General features: G+C 28.9%; 1 protein-coding gene and 1 long non-coding RNA gene across 3 annotated transcripts in view; one reads left to right on the top strand and one right to left on the bottom strand.

Annotated features, from left to right (window-relative positions):
- LOC141450889 (uncharacterized) overlaps positions 1-22,840 on the top strand; it is a 500,259-nt gene that overhangs the window by 26,636 nt on the left and 450,783 nt on the right. The gene's annotated exons all lie outside the window — the stretch shown is intronic.
- Positions 164-22,840, bottom strand: part of slo (calcium-activated potassium channel slo) — a 123,639-nt gene continuing 100,962 nt past the window's right edge. The window contains exons 21-30 of one of the 2 annotated variants that reach the window (XM_074121738.1): positions 19,849-19,908; positions 13,837-14,014; positions 12,484-12,708; positions 12,188-12,371; positions 9,982-10,089; positions 9,630-9,766; positions 9,262-9,374; positions 7,581-7,736; positions 7,256-7,349; positions 164-7,064 (exon numbers count right to left, since the gene is read on the bottom strand). In XM_074121738.1, coding sequence (XP_073977839.1) covers positions 6,984-7,064; positions 7,256-7,349; positions 7,581-7,736; positions 9,262-9,374; positions 9,630-9,766; positions 9,982-10,089; positions 12,188-12,371; positions 12,484-12,708; positions 13,837-14,014; positions 19,849-19,908 — 1,336 coding nt within the window. In that variant the 3' untranslated portion in view covers positions 164-6,983. The remainder of the gene's footprint in view (positions 7,065-7,255; positions 7,350-7,580; positions 7,737-9,261; positions 9,375-9,629; positions 9,767-9,981; positions 10,090-12,187; positions 12,372-12,483; positions 12,709-13,836; positions 14,015-19,848; positions 19,909-22,840) is intronic. The other variant, XM_074121739.1, reaches the window with a different exon arrangement.

The raw sequence follows: 22,840 nt of genomic DNA on the forward strand, positions 1-22,840 counted from the left end.
TCATGTCCTAGAAAATAAATTAAGTTTGATGAAATATGCTCTAGCATGAACAAAACGGAAAATGCTGTTTTGACTGATTTTTTTTACACCCATAAAATTTTTGTCTAGGAATACATTTCTTTTATTTAAAATATAATAGTATTACTTCCGATATTGTACGGTGTTTCCATCACTTTTTTAAAAATCAAACTTAAACTAAAAATTTACTTGCTATTTTTTAAAACCACCTTTTCTATGAATTACTAGAGACGAGAACTAATCATTCAAAAAAGGAATTTTACTAAATTTGACTTAAAAATGAATAAAGTTGCATCTTTTATTCCAATTTAATATACTTAATGAACTGTTTAGAGGTAACTTTATTATTTGATAATAGTTAGTTTTTATTTAAACATTCTTTGTTTTAACTTCTCCTGAGTATTAGTTACTATACTTTAAACACAATGATAATTTCAGGACTACGTCTTTGTTCATTGGCAACAACCCTAAAAATTATGAAATAATGCAGTGGGACCTGTACAGAAAACAATTTAAAAATGAGTAACATAGATTCATGCAGTATATTCAACCTATGAAATTAGTTCATGTGGAGCAGCAACAAGAGGGTCTAGGGGTGAATTTACAAACAGGAAATCTGAACACACTAACAGTCTAATGGCTGCGAAGAAATGCTAATATTTTCTGAACAAACACAGGGCAGTTTGTAAAGATATTTCGTACTAAGAACCTCGTAAAAACATTGTTACACAATTATAAAGAAGTAGATTTTACTATTTTTTTTTTTTCAGACCTATTCACATAATTGAATTAGAATGTAAAATCCATGTCTTATCTTTTAAAAGCTGTTTAAAATGTTAAAATAGTCTAAAAATCTTTCTAAAGATTATGCTAACTTTTTTTAGTTAGTGATGTTAACGCTTTAGTGCACATTTCTTTTTCTTTTGCTAGATTCGTAGGATTGGAAAACATTTGATTGATAGGTCGGCAACATTAGCTTCATTTCAGGGTTACGACTTCTTTTTAGGCTTTCTTCAATCAGTTAGGTTTTTTCTGGCAATCGAGGTATCACAATTCACACCGTCTTTTGTAAAATTCCTCAAAAAAAACTGAAATCAATCTATGATCAGCATATGCAGCACCTGGATTTTCTTTAAAATTTAGCCTTTCATAGCTTCAGAATTTTTCAATCGCATCGTTGAAAAACGGGTAAATAGAATATTAAGTGGTGATACTTTGCTTTAGAGCTTAACAAAAAATTCCTAGCTGACACATTAGGTGAAAGGAATTTAGAAAATAATAAAAAAGAAGACAGCTTGGCACTACAGTCAAAATGTCATCATGAGGTACACTCTACGTTTTAGACCGCTTTAGAGGTGAAAAGAAAATTCAGAAAACCAGATTGAACAGTCTACAGTAGATATTCGTGGTTTAAGGTGCCTAGTGTAATTGATGTGTGCCTAGCCTCAGAGCTAAAATTCTTGGTGACAAACTAAGTGAAGGATATTAGAAAATAACAAAGGAGATTGATAGCATTACGTTTAACATCATTCAGATTCAATATCACATCATTAGAAACATTAGACTAAAGTCGATAAATTACAGGCCAATATTATGAGTACAAACATGTAGCCCTGGAAAAATAAAGCAAATATGTCATCTTGCAACATATTCCCTTCTTCATTGTTAAATTTTTAATTTAGTCAAGTTGTTTTAGTTGTTTAAACTGCATACAATATGAGCTTACTTCTCTTACAGAAACGTTAAGGGGGGTTTATTTCTTAATATTTGGAAAATTCAGCCGGATTGAAATTTAAGTTAAAATATATTCAATAAATGAATTTTACATTTAAATAATTGCTTTAAAAAAGCTTTTTTCAAACGTGAATATAATACATAAATAAGAAATAATAGATTACATTTCTTAGAACGTGTTTTCATCACAATCTTTTGTTTTATGTTTTCAAATAAATTTCCATTCTTTTTTTTTTTAAATGCAAAATAAGGAATTTCTTTCCTCATAACGAATTGTAATTCTTACTTTTACTGCAGAATTTATTTTTGTATTTTTTATTTCGTAAAAAATAATTATGGATCCAATCACACTACCCATTCCACAATTTAGTATAAAAATTAAATAATAAATTCTGTGTACATATTTATACAGTTAATATATTATAAGTTTTTAGGGTAGAGTGAAATGTGAGGCATTAGCGAAGTAAATTTTTTGTTAATATTCAAATCAATATTATTAATGCTTGGGCAAGCAGGTGTTTTTTTGCATGATTTTTAAGTTCATTACTTTAATTTTATTTTCCTTCTTCTATAGCAGAAATATTGCTTTAGCTAGTAATAATTTTATTTTATTTTATGAAAATTTTAGTCTATAAAGCTCGATGTAATTGCAGAGCAAACTGCAGATTGCACTCCACTATAAAAAAGTAAAAACTGTTGATATTATAACTCCTTCTTTTTTAATTTCACACAACCAGTTTTAAACATACAATTTTATACATTTTTCTTTTATTAAAATCATTTTTAGCTTTGCTTCAACAAATCATTAAAAAATTACCATTAGAAACAAAATGGTATATTATTTTTAATTTTGAAGGCGCGCTGATGTTTAAAATTAATGTAAGCGGAAAGTTTTGTGACTGACAGAAACTGCTGTATTTCGTGAGTATAACTAATTGAGTTTGGTCTAAAGGCAAACTCCAGCTTACTATAAACATATTTATAATTAAAAGACGATTTATTCTGTAAAGTAGTTTGTTGTTCTAGACTATTATTTGTAACTATCTCTATAACAGCATCATGTTTCGAACAGAATAAGTCAGTCAGGAAGTAATAAAGGCGCAATTATCTGATTTGACTCATTTGCGTTAGATAAATCCGGGTGGTTGAAGTATAAACCTGTACCTTTAAACTTCGTGATGATTCATACAATTCCTCTTGCAATATTAACTGTTAAAAGGCAATAGCTCTACAGACAAACAGTTAATATATCGCATAAATTTTCTGACTTTAACCCATTGTCTTGCTAGAGAATAAATCTTACTACTAGAAGTCATAAGAAAATGTATCTTAATTTGTAGCAACATATATTTAACTGAATGTTACGAGAGAAAATTTCTATCGTTTTATCAAGCAAAATTTCTGCAGCATTTAGGTTTAACACTTGCAGTCCTCTACTTATTACTGCTCAGTTTAATAAATTAATAAATGGCGGCCTTTTATAAACCTTTAATCGATTTTCGAAATCAAAGAAATGAATGTGACAATGTCACATTGACACTATTCGTAATTTAATTTTAATGAATTACCACAAGGAAAACAATGATGGCATTATTTCTCTTTTGGTTCGTCAAAATAATTATTCTTGTATTAAAAAATGAACAAAGCATTTAAAATTTTATATTTCTCTCATGATTCATATTTCTATAATTAATATTAGAAATGAATAGACTTATCTATTATTACGAAAAGGGAGCGTAAAGCCTTATCAGATGCTACAAATTAAACAGTTCAAAATCTGTTTTAGAAATACAACTACAACCCTATTCGCTTGATAGATTTGGCATTACTAGCTTAATAATTAGCAGAAACTCTTCCGCTTCAATTAAAAATCACACTTAAAAGTATGAAGAATACCAGTTGTTTTTTTTTTTTAATTTAAGGCCCGTCATCATCTGAGGTTATTGGAGTTTCGAGCTCCTTTCAATGAACTGCCAGCCTCTGGATAGTATTCTTAAGTTACAGACAACATTATCACCGGACAGTGAGCTTCAAATAAGAAAATATACAGCTTTACAGCTCGATTCGAACTCGAAGATCACCGAGTGAGATCCAGTACACTACCCACTAAGAAATTTCTAAGCGCTAATGATGCTGTCGATGTTCTAAATACAAAAGAATAAAAAGGCTGGAAAATGCGGTTAAACATATGTTATATCTCGCTGTAGCAAAGCAAAAAATGATTTTTTTTTCACGAGTAAAAAATTAATCAAAAATAGACAATCTAGTGTGTTACTATCATCTTGGTACGGATTGTCTTTTTAATTTTTAAAAACTTCATTATAATTATTTTAATTTTGCTTTACAGAAATATTAAAAATTTAAATCATTTGATTTTAAAAAAGATTGAAAAAAAAAATAGTTAAATATAAATCTTCACGAATCAAGCGCATTGAGCATTTTTTTTTTAATGCATTTTGTGTCAACATAAAACTTTACTTTTTTATTTTTATTACAAAAAAAAAAAAAAAAAAAAGCGTAGAAGAATTTGCAATAATTTATTTTTCTTATACTTTGTTAAACAAATAAATGTATTTACAATTTATATATTATATATAAAGAAAACAATGTAAGATGCATGATTGTTGGCAAAAGGCAAGTTATATGTTTTAATTATATACAATTGTGATTTGTGTGTCGCAGGTGCGTTTCCGGAGGAGGACCCGAAGGAGCAAGACGTCTTTTAAATTTCATCTCTGTCTATATAAAGTGAAAGTAAATCAGCAATTCTCTCCTAATTTAATCAAAATTATACGTAATGTAGGAATATGCCCTTTCAGAGAAACGTTTTTCTATTTTCTGAAACAGCGTCATGCAAACAGGCGTTTTCTAAGAATTTGCAGGAAACATCAACGATCTGTCTACTAGGTCTAGTACAGGTTATGTGCTTAATTTTGTCAATACCAAATCTTTATACACGTTATTAATTGAACCAATAGGTTGGCCGCCTATTCTCTTTATATTCAAAATTATATATAATATCAAACTTTCAAATATTATTGAGAATAATTAGGTTTCTACTCCGACTATTGATCGTGCTGCCCACATCCGTCTTGAGTTTCAGTTCAATATTATGAATATCAATGAATACCGGCAATTGTAGTGAATTCGCCCTCCTCAAACAGGCACCGTATGAGTATGAGTGTATTATATGTACATAAATATATATATATATATATATATATATATATATATATATATGTGTGTGTGTGTGTGTGTGTGTGTGTAAAAACCAAAAGAAACTTAAAAATAATCTTTTAATCCACACAAGTTGAAAACAAAACTGTGTTTTTTTCATTATTATTATTATTTTACACTTAGGCCATTTAAACATTGATATTTAATAGAATGCTATTTTGTTTAAATGAAAATTCCATTGGCGCACTTTAATTTGTTGCTGTATTAAACTTGCAACATGCAAAGAATTCAAAAAATGCAGTAAAACATAAAAGTTAGTTTTATTACTTATTATTACTTTAGAATGTAAGGCATTTCTAATCTTTTTTTAATCATTCATTTTGTTCAAAGTTCTTTCTCACACCAATGGAATACTACTAGTGTAAAATTACAACAGCTACAACCGCACTTACAGCAAACGACGTATTTACAATCCATACAAAATATTTATATATATGTATACGATTATATACTTTAAAATAATTTATTTACACAATGTAAATAAACTTTTTATTTTAGCATTTTTTGTTTTTTGTTCATTACTTACAATTCCAACATGAGAAAAAATTATTTCTCATTTATTCGATTATGGCCAAAGAATTATTATTTCATACATGTATAAATTTATGTGCACTTATTTCATACACGTTCTTCATTCTTTGAAAGCATTTCTCAAGATTTATAAATTAGATTCTTCTAGTTTCATTCCATTACTTATTTTCTTTTCTTTCTAATTTATTTATTTCTTAGGTTTCATTTCATTACTCAAAAGAATATACATAAAAAATTTAAAAAAAGATTGCAATTAACATTACTCATTATATGAGTTTTAATTTTTTTTTTTGAACACATGTAGCAGCCCTCACTTATTTCTTTAAATAAAAAACATTTTATCACATATTGTCCAATGGAATCGTTCACTTCCTATTGATAAAAGTACTCAGCAAACACATTATTCGTAATATTTTGTGAACTCCTAAAACTTTTTCTATAAACAAAAGAATATAAAAATTACAATCCTAACCCAATCATAGTGATAACTGGAATTTCATAACTTAAAGTGATTTTTAAAGGAAAAGCAAGACAAATAATAAGTTTTTTCCTGTGTTGTTCTATTCAATAAAATATTTGGTCCACAGCCCAGCAAAAAATAATTATAAATAAAAAGTAACTTTCCTAATCTTAACTCTGTTGAATCATCATGAGTATACTGATATACAAAATATTTTTTTAAAAAAAGCATTGACAGGTGTTGACGGTGAAAAATTCCAATTTAAAACAAATTATTCTTTGAAACACAAACTGTTAGTTTGGAAATAAGTTCTAAAATTTATAGATCAATAAAATTAATAATAAATTGCGGAAATTTATGAACTAAAAAATGTAATATTAGTGGCTGTAAACTTGCCCTTAAGTGAAAATTTAATTAATAGTCCTGTCACAAATATACTAGAGCTAACTGCAAAAAAAATTAGGCTTGAATGCCGCCATGGAAAATTAGAAAATCTGAGTTGTGTGTGTGAGAGAGAGAGTAAAATAAAACAAAAACTTGGCTTGGAAAAAAACAAATTAAAATTTCCACATGAATAGGCGAACTACTTTTCTTTCTATCATTATTATTCTTAAAAACTAATTAAAACAAATCTCTGTGTTTGAATAATGAAAATAAAAAATATATATTAGCCTAAAACTTTCTCTTTTAGCCTTAAAATTTCCAATCTTGTGAAATTATTTTTTTGTCTTGCTTCAATTGCTGTACAATTATTTAACTTATGTCAATGTACAAATAATTAAAATTACATTATAATAATAGACTAATTAATGAATCGTCGCTAAACCAATATTAAAACTAAAATAAAACCTCAGATTCATAATTAAAGATAACTAAAAAATAATTAATGAATGTTTTAACGTAATTAAAACAAAGTGCTGAGTTTTAATATGAAATGGAAAATAATACGAGTTCTTTAAATATACGAATAAGGTCCATCAGTGAGGGCGCTACAAAGCAATAGTCAAGAATTATCATCTTTTCCTTTTTGTCCTCTATTTGGTTTGTATTCCATTCCAGGATCAAACTGCATTAGTACAAATACCTAAAAAAAGAAAAAAAAAACAGAATTACAAATATCAAATAAATAACAGTAGATAAAATTTTACTAAGAATGAGAAAGTACTAGGATAATATCAAACTTCGATTAAGATTCTGTGAGTAAGTCTCTAAAACAGCGGAGCCCAAAAAACATGTAGAGTTTAAAGTAAATTCTAAAATTAACAGTTTAAATACCTGATCTGTTGGTAATAAAGAAAAATCATCAGGTGGATTAGTTATCACATATCGCTTTGAAGATGCATCACAAGAAGAACTGGTATCGCGGAACCTGAAATAGAATATTGGAAATAGTAAAAGAAAAATTAAGCATGACGTTTGGTAAATATTTCTAATTTATAGAGCATTCGTTAAGTAAAAGTATCACAATTTTTCGGTAACTGTTTTTTTTTTTTTTTTATGTAACTGAATTAATATCATATATATCATTAAAATGAATGAAATTTTATTCCTTTAAAAATGGAGATATGTGACGCCATTAATTTATTTAGTTCTGACAAACCTGTAAAGGCCAATACAAAGCATTCCATAAGATTTTAGCGCAGCCACAAATAGATCTCCGTACTTGCCGGCTTCTCCAAATTGCGCTAAAGGACCATCATACAAAGAAATCTGACCAACACGACATCGATCTCGATTTGATAAACTGTCCGAAGTGCTGAAATATTAAAGAAACTACTTACTTTTTTTTCTGATTTTTAAATTTTGTTGAGCAAAGCAGCTCAAAAACACAGACATAGTTCTAATACACTGAATTTTTTGAAAATTTAATATGAACGTGTGAAATAGTAAACAAAATTTCCATCATTATTTACATTTTCTTCTCTTGTTTTTCTAAACTTGCTTTTATACATTTTCTTTATTCCAGTAATATAGTGAAAAACTGAAAAAACTAAAATCAGAAAGTCGTATTTCTTAATAGTTATAAATCCTTTTCATGTGACATTCGCTACGGAAAGTGTTAAAGGCTGTTATGTTAGAAAGAAAGCAGCTTAAAACAGTAAAATGGCAACACTTCTTTCCAGGCTAACAACCAAAAATGCATGAAGTCTGTTCATATATTTATAATAAAAAAACTTCGTTTTTCAATTTGGTCGTACAGTTCATCATAAATAACAATAAATAAAACATCTAAAAGCTACGCTTCATTTTATGTTTATCAACTTTAATAGATTTGTTCCCACAAAGTAATTCCAAAACTCAGCAAAAATGCCTAAGTGCACCGAATACGTATACCCTTTCAGTTACCTTTCACGACCTGCAGAGAATCTATTCATCATCCCCATCCACAGAGACATCGGATATTTTTATCAGTTAAGACTTTCTTAAAACTGTATAAGTACCTATAATTTATGTGTAAAACCCGCTCTCTTCCCTTTATGTCGCTTGCCAAATTGTGAGGAGTAATTATCATTCACGAAAATTTAGCTTGTATTTGCAAGATCTGTCATGTTGGCAGTAACAACTTTCTGCCCTTTTATTGAAATTAAGGTAGACTTGCGAGGATTGTAAAGTACGCTCTTAAACTTTTCTTTTTTTTATCTATAAATTTCAGTGCAGTTGACTCAGAATTCAGCATTCTAATTGGTATAAACATGTTAGGCTGGCTTTTCAAACTTAAGAGGCAAATTCTTTTTTAAAATTTCACGCTCTGGGAAGAAAAAGACTGCTACGAAGAGAAGTGCACCTACATAAAATGAATGTGCAGTACGACCTCTACTATTTTGTATGCATGGGACCCATATTAGCGGAGGTATGATGTATTAATTCTTTTTGGGAAATGTACCTTCACTGCGCCATTTATTACTGCCTAATTCATAGTATCCTGGGCAAGTCATTAATGAAGTTCGCCTAAAGTGCCTGGAAGTAATTAAGGAATTCAATTTTTCATTATTCTTAATTTCTAATTAATTGTTCTGTGCAAAGAGAGGGGAATTTTTTTATTTTAACTTTTTCAATGAAATTATATTTACGAGTAATATATTTGTTATTAATATTTATTTTTGCATGTTTGTTTCATTCTGGCTGTAATAAAATGTATAAATACTGGCACAAATAAATTATGTACACTGTAAATAGACTGGCAGACTGACTTACCATTGATTTATCATTGCATTAATATTATGTACTATGCGTGTTATCTCAATATGTTAAATATTTTACGATTATATAAAAACAATAACCTGTAGCCTCCTCTGAGCCCAGCACCTTCGGCTAATATTAACTCAAGTTCCGGTGTAGCACCTCCAGTAATTAACGATCTTATTAATGTGAGGGCATTTTGATTGAAGTAAGTCTGAAAATGGTGAAAAAAATAAAATAGATAAAGACCAAAAAAAAAAAAGGAAAGAAGAAGAAATACCCAAATAAGTTTTGAAGAAACACAAGAAACTATCGTTACATTTATTCATTTATTTATGGTTTTGCACTTAGTTTACTTCTTTGTATACTTAGTGATTAATGAGCGAAAATATCTGACTAGAGAAATAAATTATTGTGTTAATACCAAAATATTATATAAATATAAAACTACAGTAAAAACATTACTTACAGTAGACATCAGAGAATCTAAAACACTAACAGCAAATGCAGTACCACATGCAAATGGCTGTGTAAGATACAGTTCTGTATCAGGGTCATCATCATCGTCCTGGTCTAGGAACTGTACATTGCTATCATTAACTAATTCTGAAAATATATTTAGAATGATAGTAACATTTTTAAGTTGCTAATTGTGAAAATATATCTTATTAGTTATTAAATGTTAATCATTTCAGAAATGACTACAATGTATTTAAATTCAATTTTTAAGTAACATCAGGATACAATAATGTCCAATATAATTTATCAAAACTTGTAAATTAAAATCTATCAATTACCAATAAAATTCTTGAAAAAATTACCCGTAATCATAGGCACATTGGCTCCATAGACTGATCCTCTCCTTTGAAGAACTATAGGACCGCTTACTGAACTTAAATTTTCATTTGTTGATACAACTCCTGATTCATCTGTAAAATTAAAAGTAGAAATATCACCATTGGTAAGTTTATTTTCCTTACCGATTAGAATACCTTCACACACACGTAAATAATTGTTCTATTGACAATGCTGTTAATGTAATAATTGGTAACTGTGTTCACACAAGCTGGATAAAAATATTAGCTACTGTCAAATGATAGTGCAACATCAGTTTAAAGAACAGGTGTTCCTATTTTTATCACAAATTGAGGACATGTAAAATAAAGATATTTTATAACAGTTTAGACTTTTAATATTTATTTGTTTGTTTTTTTAACAAAATGGAGTATTTAGCAAAGGTATAAAAAGTCGAATATAAATGTAGGCCAACAATAATTTTCTTCCTTACGGAAATTTCCAATGGAATTTCACGAATACTAGAGGTTACTGTAAAAATGGTTTTGGAAGTTACGAAAATGGTTCGAGGCATTGGAAGTAATTGTGGGAGGTACATCAAAGCTTCTAAACTTAAATAATTATATCCCTGTAAAACCTTAATAGATATATCTTAAAACATAAATACGATAGAAACATCTTCAAGACCAAAATAATTCAGCTTGGCCAGTTAGCATTTAAATTAAAAAATGTTAGTATTTTTAAGAACAGATGGACAATTCAATATATTTCTCTGTACAAAATGAATTTTGATTAAAATACAAAATAGGAATTAAAGTCACTCACAAAAAAATAACAAATTTATCGTTGATTGGACATGCCATAAGTGCATTAATTGAGGATATGTAAAATAAAGATATTTTACCGTTTAGACTTTTAATATTTGTTTTTTTCAACAAAATGGACATTTAGCAAAGGTATAAACGTTAAATATGAATGTAGGCCTACAATAATTTTCTTCCTTACAGAAAAGTCCAATTGAATTTCACGAGCAATAGGGTTAGTAATCTAAATTAAAGCACAAACTCAGTATTCTAACTAATATCAAATAAAATAGAAATTAATTATGTTTTAAATTAACAATGTAACAGATTATTTTCCTATTAATTTCCAACTCAAACATGTTAGATTCTAATATTTTATTTAACTTATTTTGTTAATGAAAATCAATTGTAAATCCCATTCTCGTTTGTATATACCTCTTTTTTGCTTCCATATTTGATGCGAAATCATACCTAAAAGTAAACAGATTTCAAGTCTAACGTTACTTTAAATTCTTATTAAATATTAGGAAATAGCTGACGGAACGTTGTCTACATGTAAAAGGATTTTAATGTAATAAAAAATAAAAGGAAGTATTATTTTTGTATCCGATACATACATCTGATTATGCATACATAATTGCACAAAATTAGTCCACTTCCCCAAAAATGCATGATTAAAATACATTCTCTTTCTTAGTATGAAAATTAATAAACCATCTTCTAGACTAGCTTCACATTGAAATTTTTGAGTTTAGAGCTGGACATACTTGCCTATAGCTACTATGGCTTGCCGATAGCTAAGCCATATATATGACAAGTGCATTTTCTTTTTTATGTAGTACACTACCATTAATTGTGAAGGATGAAAATGTCAATAAAACAAATAAATAATAACAAGATAACTTTAAAATTGAACACTCGTAATAAAGCTGACTGCTCAAAGGCAATTTAGCTAAACGTTTTCTTATAAGGCATGACAGTCAGAAAACTCTACGGTGGGTTCCTCCATACCTATGAACTTCCTAGTTTCAGCCTACGACAGAAAGAAGGGAAGCGTCTTTAATATCCTGTCACACTGCTAAACAATCTGAGTTGCCTTAAGAAGGCTTAGCAATAGCCAGTGTCTCAGGTAGGAAACTTTTATTATTATTATTATTATTATTAAACGGTAAAATTGATGATAAACCTTGTACTTGCTACTGACTAGTCAGCAAAAGAAGTTCTATTGAGTGAGACCTACGATGGCAAGTTGAGATCAGGGACATATTGCAAAAACGACAAGGGGTAAACCATGAACCTAGAGAAAGGGACAGGCTTTATCTGCTACATAATAAATGCAGAAACGGAACATTTGAGCATTAACAACGCTAGGGCGCTAAGAAGATGTAAAAACCCAATTACTTAATCCTAGAGAGACTAAAATTCTTACCTTGATTAAGAACACCTATTGTATCGTCAAATGTCATTGCTTTGATATTTAATGAAGCTAATATTGCTTCTTTATCAGCAAGAGTAGGGTCGTCATTACTAGGCACTTTAGCAGATAGTATAACACACATATCACATAGATTCACATTGACAGCCCTTAAGTCAGCTCTACTCAATGGAGATCCCTACACAATTTTAACGTAAATTTCAAATTAGTGTAACAGAAGCAAATTCAAAGGAATTTACATTACTAAACATTAGAGTACTTAAAATTACAAAAAGATTATAATAACTTACATTAAGAACAGAAATTTTTGGAAGATTTTGAAGCATTTTCCATTCTCTTCTAATGTAATCAACAGCACCAACAATAACTACATGTTTCAGTTCATGATAATGAAAATTTGAAGCTCTTAAAGGCATAACAAGGTTTCTTAAACCAATAAGGGGGGAATCGGGATCAGCAAATAAACAAACTACGACATGTCCATTTAATACGGTCATTGCCGCTTGATTTCTATCCTAAAACATAAGAAACAAAGATATATAAATATTTTTGTTTTGTAGTTCTTTCATAAACTAACATACTGACCAATTTAAACTGCAAATTCATTCAATTATTTGTAACTTCATAATCATTCTCTACTTTATTTCCATTTTTTTCTTAACTTGTTTATGCATTGGCAATATGTTAATAAAATACTGTACATATTGAGAAATTGGGAGAGCAGAAGAGAATATACGGATGACAATCTGCGACCTATTTAATGATAAAATAACAGAAACATATAAACAATGGAAAGAGGTTTTATTATTTGATTCTAGAATTTGTCGATTGAGATAAATTTGTCTACCTATTAAGCGTCTATCAATGTAGAACGGATGTGATAGGTCAAACGTACGAACTTTGTCACGAGGAATATAGGTTTAAAGAATAGCGTACTTAAGGGAGAGTTTCATGAATAGTTAAGTTACGATAGAACCTTAATGACAACAATAACATTCTTAAGCATTTGGGAAGGCCATTAAACAGGAAGACGAAGTTTGGAAAATAAAGGAAAACAGCGAGCTCAATGGGCCATCAGATGTAGTAGCTGAAATCAGAGGGAAAAGTTGACAGGGTAAGACATTTGGAAAACAAATAAAGAGATAGATCAAAAAGGGATAGATTGGCAGACGAAGAAGAAGTTAAATTGAGGAAGTAGTCGAAAATATTGCCGAGTTAAGAATACAAGATGGAAGTACAACGCAAACGAAAGAGAAGGCTGGAGAAAAATCACCAAGAAAGAAAGAAAGCCAGTAGGGCTGTAGAGCGACAAAAAAAGAAAGTTGTTCGCAGGACGAATTAAATAACAATAGATATTAAACTTTCAATGTTTTGTAGGATACGTTTCAGTTGGTTGGAAAATATCTGAGTGTGGGAAGTGTATATCCTTTGTGTGGACGTCAGATGTTTCATATTTTTTCCTGTCGTTCTTGGCTAAGAAACAAAAGCTGAAATTGCAGTATGATATTTTAAAACTTGTTTAGAGACACATCAAAGATAGATGGACAATCGTGTTCTCACATGAAATGTATTTTCTCCAATTAAGGAGTCAATGAGAAATGAGTGAAAATATTAAAAAGGTAGAAGATATTCCATATAAATACCAAAATACAGTCTTCAAGGTTTCTAGCAGGACTCCAGTGGAACATTCCCGTTGAATCGTATTTCATTTCTGTTTTTTCAAAATCAAAATCTTTCGCTTGATCATCTGCAATGCCAACTTGCAAACCAACTCCACCATTGTTGTTTACATTATTTCCACCTGTAGAGCGACTGGTGGGCCTAAGAAATTAAATAAATTAATGAAGTTCTTGTAAAAATTGCAGGTTTGGATAATTATATAAGCATATAAATATTATGTAATTACATATTTTCTTAATTATTAGAGGATTTTTTTTTAGTTACAAATGTTACCACAAACTGTGTTCTGGCAGAGAACTTTTATTAAATCTAACAAGGTCAGGCGTAAGATAATACAAAGCCCACGCCAATAAAATGTATATTTTTTTTTTTTTAATTTAAGGCGCTCTGAGGTCATCTGAACTTATAAATTATTTCATACGGAAGTGACTCGATCCCACTTGAAGAAGACGGGTTCATAACCAAGCTATTCTGCAACAACATCAACGTTAAATCCTCACGCTTCCTCAAGTGAACTAAATTTGTGATAGTCACAAAGTAGATTCCTCAATATTTGGAAAATATTTCGTTAAAAAAACATTAACGACGATTCGTAATTAATTAATCACCTTTTAAAGATAACAAAATAGTTTTATGTTAAGCAACACCATCTCAGTTTGTTAGAAAACAACATTTCATACGATATTAGTTAATCTAATCTAATCTGGAATCGGAACTCCTCAATGAAGTTAAATATGCACTTAGGACACAAGTAGGAAAGGGGCCCCCAATGCGCTCCTCTAAAAGGTTGGCTCACATCAGTTCTTTATCAATCAAGAACGCCAGAGCAGATGCGGGCAAAGATCTGATCTCTTCAATCTTTGGATCCTAGTTGCAAACACTGGGAATTGTTGGCAGTACATAATGCACGCATTCTTCAAGGAGATAGATGGAATGGCGTTTCACTCACATTTTCTACACAAAGACTCCGCAGATTGTCTCACCTTGCTAAAATGTTAACTCAGAAGAAAATGCCTTCTGGCCCAACCGTTATCGCCATTTAACCCGAAAATACAACACTCTCACCGGCCTCCCAATAACATAGAATAACATTCCGGTTAATATCTGAACGTCTTCATATTTTATACATTACATTTATTTCTCTAATAATTAAGAAATTTCACAATCTAATTTCAGGTTTTTTTACCTATTTAAAAAAAACTAATTGATTTCCTTCTTATAAAAATCAATAAAGCGACGGAAAATTAAGCTAAAATTGTTATGGAAATGAATATTATTTCTTTCTAAATTCTATAATGATTTCAAATAACATAAAACACAAAATAAAATTGTAACACCAAAAAATTTCAAAAACTATTACAATCATATTATAAGGAGGATAATCACATATATACATATATATATTTATATAATATATATATATGAAATAAAGCACCACATCCAAAAATTAAAAAATATATATATCATATCCAGTAATAATGGAATTCACTGAGGGTTTTCATCAACATAAAATAAATGAAAACATAATTTTTGGGGTTTAATAAAAAGCGATTTCATAACGCACTACACACTATTAAATGGTAAAATATGAAGTGGCAAAACATTCTTGATGGGACCACTATAATTCATTTCTTTTTCTATAAAAAAACTTCTTACAAATAAATGCAGTAGCATCCTTCATCTCCATTTTCCAATTAGTTTTACTTTTTTAAACTGTTACTTTCTTAACATAATAAAATAATTAAATACAATTAATTTGGATTTTTTTGTTTTGTGCGCCTGTCTTATTTTATTACTATATCGTCTCTCTTTTTTGGTTTCAAGCGATATTTCGCTTTGGACATGTAAAACATGACACTCTGCCACCAAATCATTCCCAATAATGAGTATGAATTTTATTTATTATTTTATCAAAAAAACTTATCCTCATAAGGGTACGCATTTCTCTTAGAAAACGGAAAAAGTACAAAACATTCTCTCTTAAATAAATTTGGTACTAAAAAAAAGATCTGGTAATTCTATTTAGTTGAAATAATAAGGTTTTTTGGGTTAAATATCTAGATTCTTTGCTCTTGTTTTAACACTTTTTATGTAATTTTTAGTGTTTCAAATACACTTTACAAGAATAAAGCTCACTTTATCCGTCTGCAAAATTATAGTTTTATCCTCCCTCTTGAATAATTTGTAGATGCTCATTAGAAAATCAAAATCAATTAAATTCAAATATTTTTTCTTAAAACTGTAATAATAAATATTTTCCGCCACTAGTTGATGGTCTTCTAACTTCGAGATCTATTTCACTTTTTAGCTTAAACAGGAACATAAATATCCATCACGCCGCTCATATAAATGAGGTATGTAACTTCAGATACCAAAATCATAGACATAATTTCTACTTCGTGAATACAGGCGGCTCAAAATAAATAAGTGGAATGTGCTGTGTACTAATATATCTGCAGTTTACCTGATATTATATCAGGTTTTCGGCAAAATTAATCACTCAACGTCTAGCTCTGCAATACATTAAGAACTTGCACAAGAAATTTCTAGTATTGAGAAATAGTAAAAATTCATTGATTCTAAGATTGTAGACTGATTGTCTACAGAGCCTGCTTTTTATTTTGTCGACATAAACCTCTCTTTAGTGATTTAAGCGGAAAAATTTAGAATTGGGTTAAATAGGATATGATAGATTTAGTCAAGAAATTAACCTTCTGTAAAGTTAATCTAGGCTTTGGAAACCTGCTGGCGATAAACAAGTAAATGATAGCTAATAAGCAATTATAAACCGAGATCTATTTAGTCATGCTGTTTACGGTGCTCATTTGCAATAAATTAAGCAGAAGCTCAATTTGCTCCAACACGTGAGAATGTAAACATTTAAGTCATGTACTGGAACGCCCAACAATAACACAAAGTGGACAACATCTCTTTTATCTACTTGGAAGTTCCTTTTCAATATGAGCAAATTACCTTCTAAAAAGATTGAATTTCTGAATAAATTTTGTGCATTTTCTATACAGTTTAATAATCAAATAGACTCATGTATCGTTTAAGAGCTATAAAACGAATCATTTAGATTTTATTATAAGTTCAGGTGACTGTAACATCAGTCAATAGCAGCACTGATTGGACGGCCAAAAACCAACTTCCTCCTTTAAAAAAAGGCAAAAAAGTAATATCACATAACCCACGCCAGCAATCAGTTAAATGACAATACGCTCATACTCTGTTTGATACAAGGTCCAATTGACGGAGATATTTAAATACTATAAATGTATAATTAACTGCAGACTCTGAATAAAAAAAATCATTTTAGAAGTTCTACAGAATTCACAAAAATCAAACTTAACTCTGAAATGCTCTCCGTAAAATATTTATGAAACAATATTAAACAAAGAAAATATTTCATTATTTAACGAATTATATAATTCCGTTTTCAGAAAATAGCTCTGCAAAATATATATACAATAACGAGTTTGCGGATTTCTATTAGTCATCTGTTAAGAATACAAAAAATAAGTTCAAACGAAATTAACTGATGATAATAAGACATTATTCGCGTCTTTAAATTTTGGTTGAATACAAATTTAATAATAACGAGAACTTGTAGAAGAAGTTCATTTTTTGTAAAACTCAAGTCTTACAGGTCCCAAACACAATCTAACAATTTGTGCAATTGTTGGTAGCGAATTTGCACACAATCAATTGTATATTAAATACGAATTAAAAAAAAGTTATTGTTACTTAACTTAAATGGACATATTTTTTAAAATGTGCAATAAATTAAATGTGGTAATCAGTCGATTTCAATGGAATTAATATTTCATACATTGTTTTCAAACATTTTTAAGAAATAATCATTTAAATAAAATTTTAAACATGAAACACGTTAGGTTTTAGAAAAACTAGAAGAAAGAATGATAATACAAACAGGGGCTTGGGAAAAAAATTCTTGTAATTATCTGTCAAAACTGATTCTTAAAAACATCCAAAAGTCAATCGGTTTAGAATTGTTTTTGTTTTACTTGAGCAACCACCAAAATAAAAGTTAGAAAAGTAAAAAGGTAAACATTTTAAAGACTAAGAATAGAAATATTTCTTGATCGAATAAAAATGTACATTGTTTGAAATGTGAAATAAGGAAATGTATAAAATTAAAATTATTAAACCTTTCATTACATAATCAGAAGGCGTTAAAAAATCTCTCTAATATCTTCTCTTTTTTAAAACTAAAATTAAAAGCAGTAAATAAGTCTCTTACTTTACATTATTTTGTCCTTCATTAATTTGTTTTGGTCTACCTTCTGGATTTTTGAAGTTCTTGCTTTAGTTAACTGTTTTCTGCTACAATTTTAAGTGCCCACAAAATGAAAAACACAACTTCTAGCAAACTTGCAACTATTACGCATCCATCACCATGTGCTCTGCTGCACTGTTCAAAACATCTGTGATTGTTTAGTCACTACAGTTGTCCTTTAATAATTCTCACTAAATAATTATTAGACATTTTCAACAATACAACAACTTTATACAATTCAATTTCCGGGTAAATAAAAAAAATCAGTTAAAAAAAAAATTAAATCCTACGATTGAACCACTGATATTATAGTAAAATTTTTGTTTTATGCGATTGCTCAAGAATTTTGACCAGAGTTTTAACTTCATTTTAACAAAGCATTTTCACAAATGAGACATAATTTACTGGTTTGCCCTTTAAAGTGTGGTGCTACAGAAGATTGCGCAAATTGTTTGATGGTGTTAGAGCTGTTAAAACAAAAATCTTTAATTCCTTGGCTTCTACATAAAAAAAAGAAATGAGTATCACAATTTTAAAATGAAAATTCTTTTAGACGCATTAAAAGAAATACAAAAAAAAACATTAAATATTCCTTAAAGAAGAATGTTTTGCTGAGGTCAAAAATTCTTTAAATGTTTTAATTATTTTATTGTTTTTTTTTTTTTGTGTAAATAGATCAATCTTTGCGCAACAGCTAATTAAGGACCTTTCTGTTAGTGTGTTTTTATTGTGATGAAGTGATGAACAAACTAGATCCAAAACCGAGCAAACCAGAGTATCCCCTCAGCGCTTAGTCTTAGCTTCACTTTTACGATTAATGGATAGTTCTGCACCTACAAGACAACCATCACAATAAATATGCCCTGTCGCTAATTTTCAAATTTTCTTGTATCTCTAGCGAGTGAACTAGAGACTGAAATGATTTGGCTGACTTAAAATTAATGTTGGTACAGATCGTGAAGCCTTTACATAAAATGTTTACATTGATTCTTTCTTTTTATCAGGTTGAGTGTCTTTCTTTACATGTCGTTTTACTCAATTTCTTGGCTAATTATTCGAAATAGTGCTATTTTATATCCCTTCCAATCCTACGAACATAAAATATCCAACATTAAATTGAAACTTGCTTCATGTATGTTTACTACCATTTCATTAAATACAGATTCAGTTTCTGATTTTTGTTTTTGTTTTGTAACTGTTATAATAATTTTATTTAATATTTTAGTTTTAAAAGTTATTTATTTACTAGTTGCATCGAAACACATACACACTAGAAAACTTTGAAGAAGGAAACTACACACACCTAATAACCTAACAGACATAAAGAGTAAATATTCTTAAAGCAAATAACACAAAAAGCAAGCTGAAAGCGCATGCATTGTTAATCAAGGGGAAAAATTTAATGTTATAATGATGTCAGTGTTACAATTTGTTTGCTGAGGGGAAGAGCAGGGTAAATTCCACACACCTGTATTAAAATAACCCTAAAGGTTAAAAAAATATATCATGACAAACAAAAAAAACAAAATATTAGGGTACAAATTATAAAAGCTAGGACATATTCAGGTACAAAAATAAAAAAAAACATTGACAGAAGTAGAAGAAAATGTGAGTTTTGAGGGATAAGAGAGCAAGAGGGTGAGTGATAAGAGTGAGAGAGACAGAGTGGGCGTACATGAGCTTTTTGACTTCATAAGCGAGGTGGTAGCCCGCGTATGCTGATTCCTCTTGAGGCCTGAAAAATATTTGTAAACATCACTGTTCAGTGTTCTGACTGTCTGCAATATTTTCCCTTATCTCACTAGAAGAAAAACTTAACCATCTTTGATGGAAAGTAAGAAAGATCAGATTCATAAAGCCTATAATTCACATTAAACACATTGAAATAAAAATTCAAATTAAAAATATTAAAAAGTTATTCGTTCACAAGATAAGTGAAAGATACAAGACGGTTGGATAAATAACATGTTGAAAATAATATAGGGCCAATTGTAAATGTAACTAAATCAGTCTATCACTATTTTAAATAAATGAGAGAGTTAGTTACAAAAAAATTCAATGACTAATGAACGAGTATCTATATTAATATATCATTTTGAGAAAGTGTGCAAATTGAAAATGAATAGAAAAAAAATGAATTCAAATTTAAAAAAAACTTTCCAACTTATCTGATTAAAAAAAATTACCATAGTGGAAACAAGTTTAAATATCTACTTTATCTTTAGGTTGTTTATAATCCAATTGCTAGAATCTAACACTTTTTGAATAATTAAAAATAACAAGAGCAATACTGATTGATTTAGAAATTTATTTAAATATTCGTCTAAGTGTTTAAATAATATTGTAGGATAGTTTTAATTATCTTCACTCAAAAGAGTGTCGAGACATTACACACCAACATTGCTACTTTTCTTCCTTAATGTGAACGGTTTCTAAGACACAAAGAGGAGTTATCACTGATTTTAAAAAATCACAATTAATAAAAATGAAATCTGTTTACATTTCTAACAAGTTTTGGACGAATAATGATAAAGCATTAACACTGAATAGTGTATTATTAATAAGACAACATTAATACAAAGATTCTTGAAGAGATATATATGTATTTCTATTTCATCTAGAATCCTTTGATCATAACTGAACTATGAATCTCAATGTACACTAAAATATTAAGTGTTGTACATTTACGTATGTCAACTGGAAAATTATATGTCTCTCAAAAGGGGTATATTATTAAGAAAAAAATTTGTTATTTTAAGAGAAGTGTTGAATTGAAATAATGGAAGTTTAACTTTTTGAACATTATTAGTAGAATTATTATGCAAGATTCAATTGGTTATATGAGAGAATCAAACACTTGAATCATTAATATCACAGCAGTTCTGTAAAAAGACATTGGGGAATCATGCTGCGTTCTCGTATTAAATAACAAAAAAAAAAAAAAAAAAAAAAAAAAAAAAAAAAAAAAAAAAAAAAAAAAAAAAAAAAAAAAATTAGAGGAATTAAAATGCATGTTGCACGAGAGTAACAATTAGAAAAACCAGCCTTTGAGCCAAAACTTTTCTCGATTGCTTCATTAGTAATATTTCTGAAGCACTTTGTTAAATTATCCAAAAATCTAATTAGTTCTTTGTGTTCTATATAGGTTGGTTAATGAGCGTGATTATTTATTATCAATTTCTTATTTAAAGGAGTGAGAATGGTGCTAAGAAAGAGAATATCTGCATTTCATTCAAAGCTAAAATGTAATTTTAGTTTGTAATTACTGTAAGTTATGATAAAATAATAGTTTTAAAATAATAAAAAAAACAAATTGAAAAAATATGTTTTATTAACAACTCATTTTATTATTCATTTTATGGAATTTTTAATTAATAATAGTATTAGTTACTGTTAGAAATCGCGATTTTTTTGGATTATTAGATGACTTTAACTTTTTGCTTGCTGTTAGCAATTTCCTAAAAAACCCTGTGGAAGATGGTATTTTCTTTTGACCTAGAATGAATGGTAAGTCTGTCAGATTTGATATTTTCCTCATATTATATCAAATTAAATAGTTGAAAAATCTTGGATTCTTTTAATTTAAGGGAATTTGAAAAACCAAGGAAGTCAACTAACACTGTATAAAAAACGAAATACAGAAGTTGTCTCTATGCGTCTGACTCTAAAGGAAGAATGATTTTCACTTTAAGTTTTACCCAGCGACATACATACACAGAACTCGTATGACAGGACTCGAACAGATTTTTTTATAGTCTCACAAACGTTTGGCTTTTGATTTATGTTTTGTAAATGTTAATATTTTTTCCAGCATCACCTTTTCTTGTAGATGCCTAATAATCTTAATTATTAAATGGAGATTCTTGCTCATAGGTTTACACGTTTTCCAAACTAAATTTGACTTAAAACAATATTATGACGAGTGAAATGAAATTAGAAAAAATTTGTATAAATAGAAGTCACACTGTAATAACAAACACTGAGAAGTTGTTGTACCTTATTTACCCTAGTTTCTATTTGTGCATTGGATTAAGAAATATGTTCCTTTAGCCGATCAGTACAGACCAGAAGATCTCATGAGCATGTCCTATTCATCCTGGATAATGGATAATCTAATAAGTGTTTTGATGTGTGTTGTTAGATAGGAACTGGGTGTGTATTCGTTCTCAGTAAGATATTAAAGATTGTGCGACGCATGTCGTGAGCGAGAATGTGATAATAAGATAACTGAGTCATCTGCTTGCCTTGAATATAAACTGTGGCGCGCTTTAAAAAGAAAAAAACAAAAAATCAAACCGATTTTTCAAATCCAATAATGAGACTAACAAAAAACAAGTCTTTCTACCAGGCTGCAACCAATTAATATTTTGAACAATTTATTTATATTCTTGAAATTCTTTTTTCGATGATGCCCTAAATAATTTATAGCAAACTGTGAAATATTTTTTTATAAAAATCTCTAGATAATCAAATTTTCGCGTCACTTACGTAGCATGAACTGTAAGAATAAAATCAATAAAAATAAATAAATAAATAAGATAAAATATTGCACTAAGGTAATTTTCATTAAAAAAGTTGTATATAATATTATGTTTTTAAAGAGATCTACTGATTTTAATTAAAATTTATCTATTATTTAAATGTGTAATTTATTTAATCAAAATGGA

The sequence above is a fragment of the Rhodnius prolixus genome, unplaced genomic scaffold, assembly GCF_049639745.1.
Source record: "Rhodnius prolixus isolate KJV_2025 unplaced genomic scaffold, Rpr scaffold_8, whole genome shotgun sequence".
Taxonomy (NCBI): domain Eukaryota; kingdom Metazoa; phylum Arthropoda; class Insecta; order Hemiptera; family Reduviidae; genus Rhodnius; species Rhodnius prolixus.